The sequence below is a fragment of the Uloborus diversus genome, chromosome 1 (genome assembly GCF_026930045.1).
Source record: "Uloborus diversus isolate 005 chromosome 1, Udiv.v.3.1, whole genome shotgun sequence".
Classification (NCBI taxonomy): domain Eukaryota; kingdom Metazoa; phylum Arthropoda; class Arachnida; order Araneae; family Uloboridae; genus Uloborus; species Uloborus diversus.
This window is the reverse complement of record NC_072731.1, coordinates 65,630,424-65,647,188: the sequence shown is the minus strand read 5'-3', so window position 1 is coordinate 65,647,188 and position 16,765 is coordinate 65,630,424. Positions and strand designations below refer to the sequence as shown.

General features: G+C 33.0%; 1 protein-coding gene across 2 annotated transcripts in view; it reads right to left on the bottom strand.

The window, feature by feature from the left end:
* LOC129230140 (uncharacterized) overlaps positions 1–14,689 on the bottom strand; it is a 38,427-nt gene extending 23,738 nt beyond the window's left edge. The window contains exons 1-3 of one of the 2 annotated variants that reach the window (XM_054864553.1): positions 14,640–14,689; positions 4,808–5,147; positions 2,255–2,529 (exon numbers count right to left, since the gene is read on the bottom strand). In XM_054864553.1, coding sequence (XP_054720528.1) covers positions 2,255–2,529; positions 4,808–5,094 — 562 coding nt within the window. In that variant the 5' untranslated portion in view covers positions 5,095–5,147; positions 14,640–14,689. Of the gene's footprint in view, positions 1–2,254; positions 2,530–4,807; positions 5,148–10,649; positions 10,897–14,639 lie in introns of those variants that run through there. The other variant, XM_054864547.1, reaches the window with a different exon arrangement.
* Positions 14,690–16,765: the final 2,076 nt, after the last annotated feature.

Sequence of the window (16,765 nt, the reverse complement as noted above, 5' to 3'; positions counted from 1 at the left end):
AGTTATTTCCAGTGTGTTTTTCGTTACGTGTATCGTTTTCAAGTTATGTGTAAACCCTCTAACAAGTCAAATAAAAAAAAGAAACTGTATTGATTTTTATTTTGCTCGTATTTGAATTCCCTTTTAACGTAAAACATAATTGGTAAAAGTGACTTCAGTATTTTTAAAAATGACTAAATAAAATGCAATATGATGTGCATTTACGTTATAGCGACTTTCAGTTGCAGTGACAGACTTTTTCGAACTACAGGGGTTGTTGTAATGAACGTCGACTAAAAAATTTTTGATAAGAATCTGTTATGAAGTAATTTCCGACATCGTTAGTTTTGCTGTGCAAATTTTTGACATTTACTATCCGTTGTTTTCTTTTTTTTAATTAATTTTTTTTTTCGATTTTAAATTAAACATTTTCGCTAGCAGTGGTCAGACAATAAAACTTCATGAATGATAATAACTTTTGAAAAAATAAATAAGAGCTGGGATACTACAATCCATGATCGTGTTCTTTCAACATCAAAAACTATCCATTTTATTTTCAATATATAAGCTTTAAAAAGCATGTTTTTTTTTTACTTATTCATATTAATTCTCGTACATAATTATTAATTACTTACAACACATTTCATTACAAGAGTACAAACTTAAATTAGTTAAGTAAAACACACTTGAAATGCACTTAAATTCTGAAATGCATTATTATCACGATTACAAAGTTAAATCCTACGTTCGATTTCGTTATAAAGTTGTAGCTCCTCTGGATAAAGCTCACTAGTTTCCATTTCACAGGCTTCATAGTTACTTTTTAATTTTACCCACAGAAGTAAAGGGTTAATTCGAAACATCGTTTACGCGCTTTGCAGATGACCAGAAATGGAAATGAGAGTCTTGCTAGACGCAGGCGATGAAATCACGTGGTATTTTCCATTTCTTGCCAAGTCTTTAAATTTGGCGAATTTTCGTAAGATTTCGACAGACTTTGACCCCCCATATCTCAAAAACAAAAGGACGAGGGCACACAATATTTGGGTCAAATTTTTTTCTAAAGATACTCTTTCGAATGCGACCATTTTTAACTTTTTTCATGATTACTGAACTCGTGATGTTTCCTGGTTAGACTCGATTCAATTCAAGCCCCGAGCTAAAGAGCAAAGTATATTACTAGAGACCGCGAATTTGAAAGCTACTTTCCTAGCGTACAAAACTATCCTTTTGCAATGCTCAGGAGCCCCTTAGAGCCAACAGCTGTGCAAGTTGGTACAAGCTAGTTTGGAACAAGGAAAATGGGTGCTCTTCAAAGTTTTTTCTTTTTTTTTTCTTTTGAATATCTCATGTATGCATTTTCCTTTCAAGTTCTTGTCTGCGGGTGGGAGCGGGATTGTACTCTAATTATGAGCTCTTCATTTAAATTCTATTTTCTACGGGAGGGAGAGGGGGATTTTCATTTCGTACGAAACGGAACTTATAACGTGTTTTTACTCGGATTCTTTCTAATGGACGACTTAAATCTTTGCAAATCAAATAAGATTTACGAAACAATCTTCTGGGATTGCTAAGCATCAGCGAGCAGGGTGCGAAGTAGTGTTGTGAACAGGGTCCGACTATGGTTTTGGCAGACACTGGGCACGAAATTTATTTGGTGATCCCCCTCCCCCTCCCCACTTATTCTATATAGCGAAGCAACAAAATATTTCGATATTCGCATGTTAATACAGCCATGCGAAATTTGGTGGTACAACATTTTACAATTCTATTCATTATAAAAAGTGGAAGTGTTATAGTATACGATAGTTACACATAATATAAGGTATCGTCAAACTTTGCCCATTGCTGTAAGCAGTAAATATCAAAATTATCTATGATATAACTATTTAAATATCGACTAAACTTGGAGTGGTTTTTTGATTTGCGAAAGAGATTAAAATTAAGGGGATTTTTTTTTTCAGACTTAATATTTACTTCTTGCTATAGTGCAAAATGAAATATCCAATTTCAAGTGCTAATGAAAACTTTGCTCACAGATTTGGTGCCCACCAAATGTTGGTGCCCTGGGCCCGTGCCTCATGTGCCCATGCCTTAATCTGGCCCTGGTTGTGAATTACATTTAGCGTGCATTATTATCAACATAGTTTTGTTTTTCTATGCTTGGATTTTGGCTTACTAGTACTAGCAAGCTTCAATTTTAACAGTGTATGTTTTGTGACACAGTGCATAATCAGTAAATTGGAATTTAAAACAATTTGGAAATTATGCTTACAGAAGGATGGATGGAATCCGTCTTCCTTTTTCTTCAAACTAAGTGCAAACGAAGGCAGGCTCTCTGGCAAAACATCTTCACTGTGCTGCGTGTTTTTGGAAGCCCTAACAATGGTATTGGCTGTAGAAGGGGAACGGTCATTAGTTGAAATAGTCTTTTTATTCTCATCGGCAACATCAAGCTTTTTGAATTCTACGGAGGGAGAGAAAGTTTTGGACTTTTCTTCTGCCGGATCTTTCTGGGCTGCAGGACTCTCAGTGGGTGGGTCTGGCTCCCTGTAAAAGATTCCAATGCGATGTATTGGTTACAGGATTTAACGATTTTTTCGAATTAGTTAAATATGTATTATTATGTATTCATATTGCCTTGAAGAACCATTTGCAAAAGCTTAAGTTGAAAAAAATAAATAAATAAAACAATACTATTTATTGAGAAATGACAGTCAGAGCAGTTATTTTGCCGAAGAATGTTTAATACTATTCACTTCTAATTTCACGAATGTTTTAACTTTTGTTTCAATTCAATTTGTATGTATGAATATTTTACAATAGAATTGTTTACAATTCTCATACATTCTATATTAATTTTATAAACCTTAATAATCTCTACGCTTGAATAATAACTATCAAGTGATGAAATTGCTGGCATACGTTTAAAAAAAAAAAATCTTGAATTTTCTTTCTTTTTTTTCGAAAATCAAAGAGGTCTTTTGAAAGTTGAGCATTTTGTTCCAGCATGCCAAAGCCTAGTAAGTGAATGGTAAGGGACTATACACAAATATTCTGTTTCATCTCAAATCACACCATAGCAACTCTGAAGAATTAAGAAAAAGTACAGTAGAAACTCTTTAATATGAACCCCCGTAGTCTGAACGTTCACTTATCCGAATGCTATGGAGATGAAATACATGTACAGTGATTTGCCGACTATTAGAGAATAATTGTTTTTTCTTTACTTAAAATGCTTGAAAAAATTTCCCTCGTCAATTAATAGTTTCCGTTCTTTTTCACCGTAGGTAGAAACTTTTCTAAAAGGGTATTTTTTCCACTCTTTCGAATAAAACCAAAATATAAAAGATGCAATATATTTTTCGAGTAGAAAGATCCATTTTGGGTCAAACAATGAAATTAAAAAAAAAAAGAACTATTCATCAAATTTTTTTTGAAATCTTTACTAATAAAATAAAGCTCAAAGTTTGTCTTCAAGGATGTCTGGATCTCTGTCCGGATCTCTGTCCGGATCTCTGTGACGCACATAACGCCAAAACCGTTCTGCCGATTTTCACGAAATTTGTCACAGAATTAGTTTTTAGCATGGGGGTGTGCACCTCGAAGCGATTTTTTGAAAATTCGATTTTTTTCTTTTTCTATTCCAATTTTAAGAAAATTTTACCGAGCAAACTATCATAACGTGGACTAGCGCCAATTAGCATAGCGTGTGACCGAGAAAATTATCATAACGTGGAACATGGGTGAGCAAATGAACATAACAAATTGGCGAGAAATTCATCATCTATTATTTATAAATATACAAGCTAACTAGCTAACCAAATGACCTCTTAATTTTCTACTACGGGCGGGTATCGCTAGTGGTCTATAAAGCTTCAGAGCATTCACTAACCTAGGCTACTGTGAAAATTTCAACGACGTCGGTCTGTTCGTTTCCGAGTTTTCCCCCGGACATTCAAATGTGGAGTTCGTGTTTTATTTATATAAAGGTAAGACATGGAACTGAATTTTTTCAATAAGTTGCCACATACACTTGGCCGCAAAATTATTTTCATTTTTGAATTCGATATCATGTTTTTCTTGTATACTGTCAGGTTTCCTGAACATTAGGTGAAATGTATGGGGAATCACCGTCTGGTAGTAAAACACTTGCAAATAAAATAGATATTTTTGAAAGAAATGATTATATTTTCGCGAATATAAGTGATACTTTTTCGAAACTTCATAGAATAATTGTACAATGTACGTAGTTATTGCAACTGAATTGTACAGCGTTTTTCCAGCATTCTACGATGCAGGATGACCAAAAAAACTTTTGTTCTTCAATTCAGCTGGTTCCTTAAAATGTGAGAGTGATTGAATTTTTACTGGAGAATGACAGATGAAGCATTTTCTTTATATGACAAAATTTACAGAATACTTCGTTAGGTATCTAAAAATGCGGAGAAAAAAAAATTTTAATTTCAAAAATGTCAGGAAAGTTTTGACTGTTTAATGTAGAGGCCGACAAGTAATTTTAGTATGGTTCAGATAATTTTGAATTTTATCAAGGACCAGAAAAAACTCTCATATTTTACAATCACCATTAAAAACTTAAAATAAGTCTCACAATTACACCCAAAATGATAGAAAACGTGATAAAAGTGGAGCCTAAAGATATTGGTTCTTACATAAAAATATTTTTAAATAGTTTATTTGAGTAATAATACTTTCAAAATATTTTTGGCTTTCCACGGTCCGAATCGATCTGGACCGCCGTCCGTCAGTTGCCAACCGCTGATACAGTGCACGAGGAATCATGAAGACATGTAAATAAATTTCTTACTTGGCTGCTTTCTTATCCACTCCACAGATCCAGGGGGAGAATATTTTTTTGAGCGGTAGGGCGGGGCTTCGGGGTGACGATTTCCAGATCACCCCTTTTCGGGAGCTGCTGCGGTCCGAGTCCGTGCTGGACCGCGAGGACGCTGGAGAGGGCTTGTACACTGTTGCGGGATCCGGACTGCAAAGTCGCCGGCTGGTTTCCAGAATTTCATCTTCCTGGTCTTCGTCGACTCCACTGGGGCTAGCCGTGCTGTCGAAGGCAGTTTCGTAAATCTGACGAACCGCCATCGCAGCATGGAAGACTCCCTGTTAATTTCGAAAGCTATTGAGCAGTTCACGATCTGAAATTGTGGAAATTCAATAATGAGTGCCGATTACACGAACTCCTATTAACCGAACAGTCTAATTATCCGAAATCGAAAAAAATTCTTTAATGCATTAGAGAAATCAAAGACAATTAAGTGCTCTATGTCTCAATAAAGAGTGAAGAAAAGTTGTACGAGTTGCCATTCCCAATATTTTAAAAACCTATTTGTTCAGTATCGACCTTTATTAAAATATTTACCTGCTACGTTGCAAATATATTTCACTCACATAGGCGGCTAGTGCTTCAGAAAAGAGGGAATCAGAGGAAATGACGTAGGGGGAGGGGGGATGTTAAGTTAGATAGGCTGCTCTCATAAAGTTATTCATGAATTGGTGCCAGTCCACCAAACGAGTGAATTAAGAAGCCTTGCACTAGTTTAATTTATAAAATTCGGTCTGATTGAGGGACCGGTCAAAGTTTTCCGAGGTTGAACCAGCGCTTGAGAATCTCTGCATTATTCCATTTTATAAAAATTAGCCTGCTTGTTATTAAAAGCTAAACGCTTCAGCTGATGGTATTGATGAAAAATAGAACGCATACAATAGGGGTACCTACGTAGGGGGGAGGGGTCATGGCGCAGACTGCGCCATTCAAATTTTTTGAGAGGGTGTTTTGAAGGGTATTTTTTACTTTTTTGGGGGGCTCTTGATTTGGGGGGTGCCCTTGCTCTTAGGGGGAGCACCCCTACATACAAAATATTTCCGATCAGGTCTATGTTGAAACTGAACATTCTAAAGTCAAATCAACAAATGTTTTTATCTTAATGTTTATTCGCCGGATCCTAAAACAAAGTATGTAACTAATTGTCCGCTTGAGTTGAAATTTCATACAACAAAATTAATAAAGGTATAATTCATGCCGAGTGAAATTGAGGGATATGCAGTTGCATGCTTCTGAAAAAGTTTAGTTATTTAATTAAAATGTTAGTGTGAAGTCTTACTATAACACGAAAGAAATTATATTTACCCAAGCGTATTTCAAAAGGAAAGTTTTTTAATTGAACGAGACAGTTCCGGTTGAGGACTGGCGTAGCTGGAAAACGTGTTGCATTTTACAAATAAAACATTCCAACCTATTTTTAGAAATACGCTCCTGAATTCTTCCACGCAAGTCTTTCATCATTTTCTTACAAATGAGAGCGAACTTAGAGCTTAAAATTTTTTCTTTCGATGACATTTCTTTTACATTTATGCATAGTTTTCCTCTTTTATATCATCTTGAAAAATCTCTCTGTTAAAAGTCTTCTTTTGATGAGTAATTTAGTTACTTGAATTTCCTTTAGAATTTTTATCGTGGAAAAAAAATCCTGCCTCTATGGAATCACTTCAAATAATGAGGCAGACAATTAATATTTTAAAAAAATATTAAAGATGAGCACTAAAAAGGAATAAAAGTTCATACATTTTTTATTCATTACTAAATCCTGTCATTCTCTATTCTTATAATTTTAATTTCCTTACAACAGTTAGAAAAAAAATTGTAAAAATATTAACTTTTATTCACATTGTGCGTATTAAATAAATGAATGAAATACAAAACCTGAAGACAATCGTCATATTAAAAAAAATTTCAGGTTGATTCAGTTCATTCAAACTATAAATCAGTTACTGAAACAGTAAAACTTTAATACATACTATTTTTTCTCTTTTTTTTTATTTTGATATTTGTTGCACTTTTTTTGGGGGGGGGGGGGGGAGTAATGTCTCTATATTGTGCAAATCTTAATATTTTTAAATATTAAACATTAAAATTATCAATTTATAAATGATTTATTATTAAAATGAATTAACCAGGCTGCACTGTATCGGCGAAATATGACCTGTCAACATGTCATCATATGAAACTACCTAAATTAAATGTTTTAGATGCTTCTAACCACACCTACACATATTCTTTTAGACAGGGGGTACTCAATTAGTAAAGAGAAAAATGATTTGTTAGATACGTATAAATTAGAACCTTTTTAAGCTGAAGAGGGAACTTTGTCATGGTATGATTTTCTATGATTTTTAAGGATGAGTACATTAAATGTCTGCAGTGAGCTTATAGAAATATTTGACGTGCTGTATCTCAGCCCAGAATTTTTTGGGAAAAACAAAAATATGACTTTTTTTTTCAGAGACTATGAAAGTAACCACCCACCTCCACCTCCCCCGGCCTGGATTGGAATGAACTATACTAAAGGAAAATTGAATAACATGCTTATGCACATATATTTACTGCGCTGTCAATAATCTGAAATTAAAAATAAATTAGAATGGTATTCTTAATGTATCAAACGTTGAGAAACAGGTTGTCGCTTCCCTCCACGAGCATCGAAACCGCGTCAGCCGCCAAAACTGAATATGAGACGTATTAATTGTTCTTTAATTATACATTTTATTAGTTTTGAATCCTACAGTAAACGCATAAAATTGTCTTAGTGTTTTGTTTATTGAATAAAAACCTGATTAGGGAGCAAACAAAGTTGCATTAAAAGACGTTCGTAAAGACGGTAACGATTCTCGGGTGATTTATTTTGTTCTTAGTAGATAGTTTAGGATATTTTGGATCGTATGAATAATTTTCTACAGGTATTACATATCGTAATTTTACTACGAATCGATGGTTAAAAATTTCGTATCAATATTCTGGACAAGCAGCCAATTAGTTGTTTATTTTTCAACTTAAGCATATAATTTTGAAACAGAGATCAGTGTTAAGTTTTTAATACGCTTGTTTGCCTATTTGAGTTGAAGTCTAAAGCTCAAGCACTTTTTTTTTTATTTTTATCATTTGTCGATGTATATTTAATAAAAACTTGGAGGCAAATAATTGTACTCTTAAAACTTAACACATCTCGTAAATTAAAAAAGTTAAAACTGTTGGTGTGGGTTTTACCACTTTCATTGCGCATGATCAAGTTCAAGATATGACAGAAAAAATTTTCAAACTTTGAATCCAATGTCAGCAGGTGAATATGTAGTAGGGCGCCTAGAACTATAAAATTTTTGGGAAAGCGGAAAGTCTCAATCTGCCGAATGGAACTCCAAATTTCGCCGACTGATGATAGTTTTGAAAATAACTCCAAATTCTGCAGAAGGGTGATAATTTTGCCGAACCATCAGACAAAATTTGCAGAATTAGAAAATTTCTGTTAGGGCACATCCGGTACGCCCCTGAATGAGTGCAATTATTTTGGTTTTCCTAGTAACTTTTCATCAAAAAATACAATTACACTTGGCGATATCATTACACGGAGTATATGGAAATGCCTGAAAAATCAATCGTTAACTTTTAATTCATTTTATTTAGAGACGCAATATATCCCTATCAATAAACTAAGTACGTGGTCAATTTCTAGAAGATTTAAATTTAGAAACTCCTCTAACTTTAATGGAGGAAGAAAACCTTATTTTATTATCCTGTGGTAGTTTTCCTAAAGTTGTCGCAATAAAATTTCTAATTTGTTCGAAAACATGACTTGTTCTCTAACTAAACTTGTATCCGTAATGCTTATACACTCCTCAACAATATACCACACTGACAGAATCATCAATGATACATAGAGTAACAAAAAATATGATTCCAGATTTCAAAATATGGTGGTAGGAGTTAAAAAAAAATAGTATCAAATTGCACAAAAACAAAAAAAGTAAAAACGCAATTTCGGGTATCTTAATACTACAGTTTTACTTTTAAATGTTTGACTCCTGGTGAAGTATCACAACTCATTGATGGTTTAAGCAAATTATAATTTGCTTTGTCAAAAAAAAAAAAAAAAAAACCATAACAGTGGCTCCATTACCAGTAAAGGAAGCTTATTCTGTTCAAGTCGCAATATGCTACTAAGAGAATGTCAGACATTAAGTAAGTGTTAAAAGACGTACCAAAAGATTTTTTTTTTGGGGGGGGGGGGCTTTATGAAGAATTTTGTTTTATAGATTAATGATCCAGCCGAGGATTTCTGAATTCATAGATTTTAGCATTTAATTTACTTCGTTATCTGTTAATACTCTTTCAGTGATAGAAATTCCATATCCATTTAATTTGAAGTTATATGTAATTCATTTTATTTCAAGTTTTCAATAAATAACACAGGCTTACATGTTTTTTGGTGTTTTGAACTTGATAAGTGTCCTTAGCTAATACGAGTGCGCTGATTTTGAATATGAATTTGGTGACCCCATCACATCAAGATTTTCAACAAAATTTTAAAAGCTTTTGAGATATTTTGTACTAATGCAAAGAAGTAGTTTATTGATATTTCCTAAATTGCATTAAAATTATTTCTTTAAAATGTTCTAATACCAAGAAAACCAAATGTCGGCCACCAACAAAACCAACTATCTACCGCCAAGAAAGACGAAAGAAAATAAACACACGACTAAGGACAGCCAACATGACAGAACAAGTTGGGTTTTTCACTCTTCTGTATCTCAGCCTCATGGCAGTTTCTATGAAAAATTTCAAACACACTTTTCTTGAAAACCTGACGTGTAGGGAAAAAAACTAAGCTCCGATTCGTGATCAGCACACCCCATTTACTATAGGGCACCTATTAAACTTGAAACACTTTTTCAGGAAGAAAAAAAAGATGTAACCCTGTGTAATCATTCATATTTTTCCTTGTTAAAGACGGAAAGTATGTTTCAGTTCTTTTGTCCGAAAAAAGTCATCCCCAGGTTTTTAATCATTTTAAAAAAAAATGAAACAAGATGTGTTGTAATCCCATACAGGTGATGGAATCTTAGGTTCTATTTTAGTTTAGCCATGTTCTTCTATAAAATAAAATTAAAAAAAAAAAGTGATTAAAAAAAATCCCTATATATCATATTAATATTGAATAATTTAGTTTTTTGTCTCTCCTATAAAATTAATTTTGATGGAGATAAATGGTTTTTGAACTCATCGATTCAAATTTATCTAATTAACAAGTCGCTTGATTTCCTTTTTTCTTTTTTTTTATGACATTGCTTAATTTTTTTTTATATACGTATAACCCTTTTATTATTTATTTTTAGTTTTTATTTATTCATTTTGTTCTTTTTCTTTCTTTTTTTTTTTAAATTTTTACTTTATTTATCTCGCATTCTTTATTTTCGTTAAAATTTGCCTAAAATTTTTTTCTAATTAAAGATTTGTTCTTTTTCATTTCTTTAAAGGCAGATAATTTAAAAATAACAGTAATCACGAGAAATGGATGACAATAAAAATAACAATATCAATAATAATAATTAACAATTAATAATATCAAAAAAAATTAATAATATCAAAAAAATCTTTCTCAATCTCTCTCCCTATGTCTTACTATAAATATGTCTTCAAAAACTTACTTTTCTCTCAAAAAAAGTACCCGTCTAAATCTATGACTTCATAAAAAAATATATTGATCAAAGATATTATCTAGAATGGTTTGGGGAAAGAAAAATTAAGTTTCAATCAAGAATTATTTTAATTAAATTACTGCTTTTAAAAAATATTATATAATATTTACCTTTCATCTTAAAGTTCTGGTCGTCGAATTTCAAGGTGAACAAAACCGTGGGAAAGACATGGGCCGGCTTGAAACAATATCGATTTTAGTTAAGAATCGATAGGTTTCGAGATGCATATTTCACACATGTTTTGCCTTTGAGAGGCCGAGTAGGTAGCTCAATCTCTGTGTCAAGTGTCGAGATGGATGATGTCATCAGAGATGAAGTCATTTACGATAACTGAAAACTGCCTGCGGACATCGTGGATGCAGGACTAGCATATGCGCGGATTTTGGGAAGCGTCCAATTTGGCTACTTTATCGCCGCACTTTCCTTTTTGGTTACAACATGTTCTCAGTAGCAGCCCTTTTCTTAATGTAAATTTATTTAAGTTATCGATTCCGATCTTAATAGAGCCTAATTACTGTAGAATAGTTGTTATGGTCTCTTATTAGATCCTCAAAATGTTCTCAAAAGGTGCATTTAATAGAAAAAAAGTTTTTAATTGGAAAGCAGTAAATTTTAAGTTGAGAATTGACAGTTTTGATGTGTAAGATATCGACTCGATTGTTAACAGAGTCTAATTTTTGCCGGATAGTTGTCCTAATCCTATATAAGATCCCCAAAATGTTCTCTAAAGATCTATTTAATGGAAAACAGAACGTTGTAAGTAGGCCCGTCATTTCGAATTTTTCTACGGCAAGCTGTGCAAATTTTATCGGAAAACAGCAAAAACCACTCCCACTTATGTATTTATATTTCCAAGCCCGGGGGGGGGGGGGGGGACATTAATCGCCCCTTGCCCAAAATGATGGGCCCTGGTTGTGAGGTGAGAATCGACAGTTGATTTTGTTCCGAGGCACTAAATAAAGTTATGATATATAGTGTTAAAGTCAGAAATAGGTTAATTCAGAAACAGTAGTCATAACAACGTATGTATGTTTTAGGGGTGCATTTGAAATGTTTTTAGAACCAGAACGCTAGTCAGAAATAATTAAATCCTAACAGTGGGTACATCCAATGTCAGGGGATCTAACCCCCTTGCCTCTTGCTAAGACTCTGATTTTATGCCATGTTGCCTATTTAAATATTCTAATTTAGAGGCAGTTCACAAATGATGTCACGCTTTTAGTAGGAGGGGTCTTCCTGTTATTGTGACAGGTTGTCACAGAGGGGGGTAACAAGCAGTGTGACATCAAGCCTTTTCATAATGCATTTATGAAAAATAGCTTGACATGTGACAAAAAAGGGGGGTAAGGTGAAATGTGACACTTTGTGACAAAGGTGCGAGGAGTCAAAAATGTTGAAAAACAGTTTGACATCATTTATGAACAGCCTCTTATCGAAATGTAAGAACTACCATGAATCGACTCTTACCCGACTGGAAGAAAATTCTAGTTGCTTCACTCAGTCTTTCGTCGGCAACGGTTAAATCTTGGGCGGTATTCAGGACCTAATTATAGCATGGACACTAGGGTGGGCCGAAAAAAGAAAATTTTCGAAAAGCAACTTCTAATAGCAAGAAAAAGTTGTGTATTGCCATCCTAAACATAGGAAAATTATTTTAAAAATTAATATTTATGTTTTCAAATCGCGCATTGGCAGCAAAATTTGAAAAAAATGTAAAAAATTGTCAATTTTCAAATATTTTTAAAAAATCTAAACTTTAAAATCTTTTGTTCTAATACCATTTAAATGCTTTCTTTTAATAATCTTTTCATATATCTTTCAAAATATTTGCATTCCTTTGCAGTTTCTAATTTGCGCATAAGCCTCAAATTTACGTGAAATTACCAGAAATCGACATTTTTAGCTTATTTTGTACATTGCAGTATTTATTCTTTTAGATCCCACTCCTTTTTTTTTTACTATATTGTACTGTACACATCTCTTTGCTGGAAATGTAATCATATTTTGTTCCATTAACAACTCAGAACTAACCCCAAGTGGGGGGTTGTACTTTGTTTCACCCTGCAATGCCTAAGAAGAGTAGTTACTACAGGACCTATATATTTGTAAAGTAACTTACACTCACAATAACTATGCTACTTTAAATACGTTTCTACATTTAAATCAAGGTTTGAAGTTGGACTGGTGACTAAATTTTCACATTGATGATTGCAAGCATAAAATTGTTCACATTAATAGATATCTTGTCTCATGCCAAAATACCCAACCTACCGACTCACTAACCAATATAATATCCCTTTCTGCAGCCAGAGTGTAAAAGAAGAACATTAACTGAATTATGCGTAAGACATCAACTGTTTTTGTATAATTATAGAGTATTAACTTCGATAGAACTCGGTTGGAAGAAATCGAACTTGTAAAAACTGTTTTAAAAAGCGAGCAAAAGTATATTTTACTAACATTGTCAATGTAATACAGAAATGCAAGCGCAAAATTGATCTCGCTCTACCAAAACCAAGACCATTCAGTCATTAGCATTCCTTAACACATGCTAACGGAGTACTAAAGCTGTACATTTTTCAAACTAAATTACAATCTACAAAGCTCGTAAATTATATCTTTACAAATTATGCTTCTATGGTTCGATAAAATTAAAATATAAAGAAGAGAACCAACTTCCGTGGACCCATGTACAGTTATTTAAAGTTACAAAATCTACAAGTCAGGCATCTGATGATCTTTTAAACATCGCGGGTCCAGTGATACAAAGAAATGCTTACTTTGCCATTTTTGAGGAATTTCTATTGGTTATGGCAGTGGACTAGAGACGAAATGCAAGGGAATTGGGATTGAACTACGATGTACAGTACAACGCAAAATATTATTTATTTGGAAACGCTTCTATAGCTGTGAGAGAATTTCTGCCACTAATATCAAGAGATAAAGCATAACTGTTTAACTTAACAGTTAAACAGTTAATTGATTGACCAACGTGTTTACTTACTTCCACTTCAGCGATGAAATTGAAAACAAGGATATTTTATCATTTTTAGGAACTATACATTTGCTTAAGTTTGCATTCTTAAAATTCCCATATCAAACTCGGGGAGTTGAAAGGACTGTGGAACTGAGTAGTGTATTTTCAGAAATTCACTTGAGACATTAAGACGCAAGAGATGGATGTATATATATATATATATATATATATATATATATATATATATATATATATATATATATATATATATATATATATATATATGAAAAACTTTATATTCGAAAGCATCAATGCATCAATGCCAAAGCTGAGTCTATGTCCAACTTCAAGTCTAAATCGAAATGTAGAAACTTGTTCAAAATAATATAGTTATTGTGATATTGTGAGAGTAAGTTGCGTTACAAATTTTATTACTTGACATTGCAAACATTGTATTACTTGAATATATTACCATTAAAGTTATATACGAGTAAATTTAATAATTGACATTACATATATGCTGACTCGTTTAATAATAAAAAGTAATATGTGACACACGCTCAATTATTATTTACTCGTGTGTAGTTGAGTTATTTCTTAGAATAACTAGGTATTTCATCAAATAAATAGACAAATCAGTTAAAGTAGTATATAACAGTGATACATTCCTAATTGAAAACGCATGAGATGTGCTAAAGCTGCAGCAAATATTGTCCCAAAGTTTTCTTTTTTTTAAATGAAAAGGATTTTTTTTCTCATTGGGAATGCAATAAGCGTAATATTGAAAACCAGAGATTTGATTTAAAAAAAAAAAAACTCGAAACTTTCGTGGGAAACAAAAGACAGCTAATGGGCTGACATTTCTGACAATAGCATATCTAGCAAAAAAAGCAGGAAAATTTCCCGCTAATATTCCGTAATCTTCCTAATATTAGCCTTTAAAGTTTCTGAAGAATTTGGAAACCTTCCTAATAAAAGCCGCTCATGTTTCTAAAATAAATCAGAAACCTCCAGAAAAAACTTAGGTATGTTTGCAGTAATAACTTGGCATTTAGATTTTTGTTGATTAATTTTGTCTCAAATGCATTTTTCATCCTGGAAACAAAGATATCGGTGTACTTACCGTAGTCACATAAGGTCTATTTACTGTCCGATAGTTGTTGTCGATTTCATTTTCCGCCAGCTTCTGGAATATTCATGTCAACTTAATGTTTTATATTCTTTTAACTCCCCAATTATAAGATCCTCGGCAGAAAAAAAAAAACAGGGGGGGGGGGAATAAGTATAAATGTCTAGCGATTTCGCAATTTACTTTAACACTATCCAACTAGATACGCATGAAACTTCTTTTTTCTAGAGCATGACTCAGGATAACTTCTGCATCGTGTGATTGCAGAACAGGATTTGAAGGGGAGAAACGATATGACTCATTGTATCTATCAATTCTGTGCTCAAGAGTTACAAAAATGTGTAATTTTTAATGATAGAAACGTTGTTCTGATGGGTTTTATTGACATTATGAGTGAAACATTTTCAATGAAATCTCTCTTTTCCTACTCTAAACATAGATTTTTTTTTTTTTTTTTTTTTTTTTTTTTTTTGTAGTTGAACTGAAAATTTATCGTCGATCAGAGAACATTCGAGTTCGAATCCTAAATTTATTTCTGGGAGACAGTAGTTACATCGTGAAATTGTAAACAATAGTTTGCAAAAACAGAAGCTGTGCCTTGATATTTTATAATTTAATGATGATTCTTAAATCCATAAAAAGCAGTATGCTTTCATTTAAAACCAACAGGGCTACTTCACTTTGGCAGAGCGCCAACGTTTGGCGCTTTGGCTGCCAACTTGGCGATCGTCCAAAAGTTGACCAACATCGGGAGCGGATCGTGACTCATCTTGGGCATCTCTGTCGGAATTCGAAACGATCGATCTCCAGTTCCACCCCCGCATCCTCTTCCCGCCACCTTCTTCCACCCCTTTCGTCACGGTTACTGTAGAGATCGTCAGGAGTGAAAGAAAAATGTGCCCATAACTTGCTCCGCTTTGCGACACGTCATTACGGGAATGACATTTTTTTTCCTTCTTTCTTATCGGAATCTCCCCCCCCCCCCCATCCTTTTTGAAAGGTTTGCCACAGTTTTCGCAGCCAACGAAAGTATGTGGATCGTACTCGACCAGAAAAGTAGAAGGAAAAGTTGTTACGGCTTCGTTTTTAAAATATCATTCTCAGTTCAACTTCATTTACAGTGAAGCATCGTTAATACGTTTTTTAAGGGACTGTATGGAAAAAAACGCACAATAGGTATTCGTTAGTATTTATAGAACTCTGTCGGAAGGATTTAAAAACGTGTAAGCGATAAAAACGTATTAACGGTGTTTCTTAAATGACGGTTCTAAGAAGAAATGCAACATAGCTTCAGATAGCCAGTATTTTTTACCGTAACTTTTCATGTTTTTTGTTTTTAAATCGGCGAATAGATAAAAGTAGTTTTTTTACTTTAAAAACTAAAATAAATAATTCGAAGTTGTCGAAAATGAAGTGTTTCTTATCTGAAAAAAAAAAAAAAAAAAAAAAAACAATGTTATGCTAGGCAGCGGTTCCTAACCTTTTCCTCTTTGTGAACCCCTTCCAAAATCCGAAAGAAGTTGGGGAACCACTTGGGTACAAAGTAATAAGTAACTAGCAAAAAAAAAAAAAAAACATACACAGACGCACTATAAAATTTGGGAGTTTTTTTTTTTTTTTTTTTTAGTTTGATGCTGCTCTATAGTTTATAACAAGAATGAAAACATAACTGCAAAATAAATATTTAAATATTGCTACGAATTAAAATGATAGCTAAGAAATGAATGCAAAACAAATTCACCACAAAATAAAAATACTTATTATTCTTTGTTGACCCTCAGTCAACTTTGGAAAAATTTTTATATTTGTGCAACAAAGAGGCTCGAAGTTTGGCTCAAATATCTGACAATTTCAACCTTACATTAGGTACAGTATTTAATAAGGTTCAGTATTTAATTTGCTTCGGTATTTAGAAAATTCTTCTTCACAAAAAAACGTAGTCCAAAGGGTAACAAAATTTAACGTGTTTTTTTTTTTTTTTTTAAGTGTACAGGGTTTTATTTATCTCTATCATTAAATCCGAAGTCAATTAAAGAATGACCTTTCAAAATAATACCTTTCAGGGTCTGGCTGTCTCCGATTAACTAAATTATCCTTTTTTTTTTTATTCTTGTAAAATG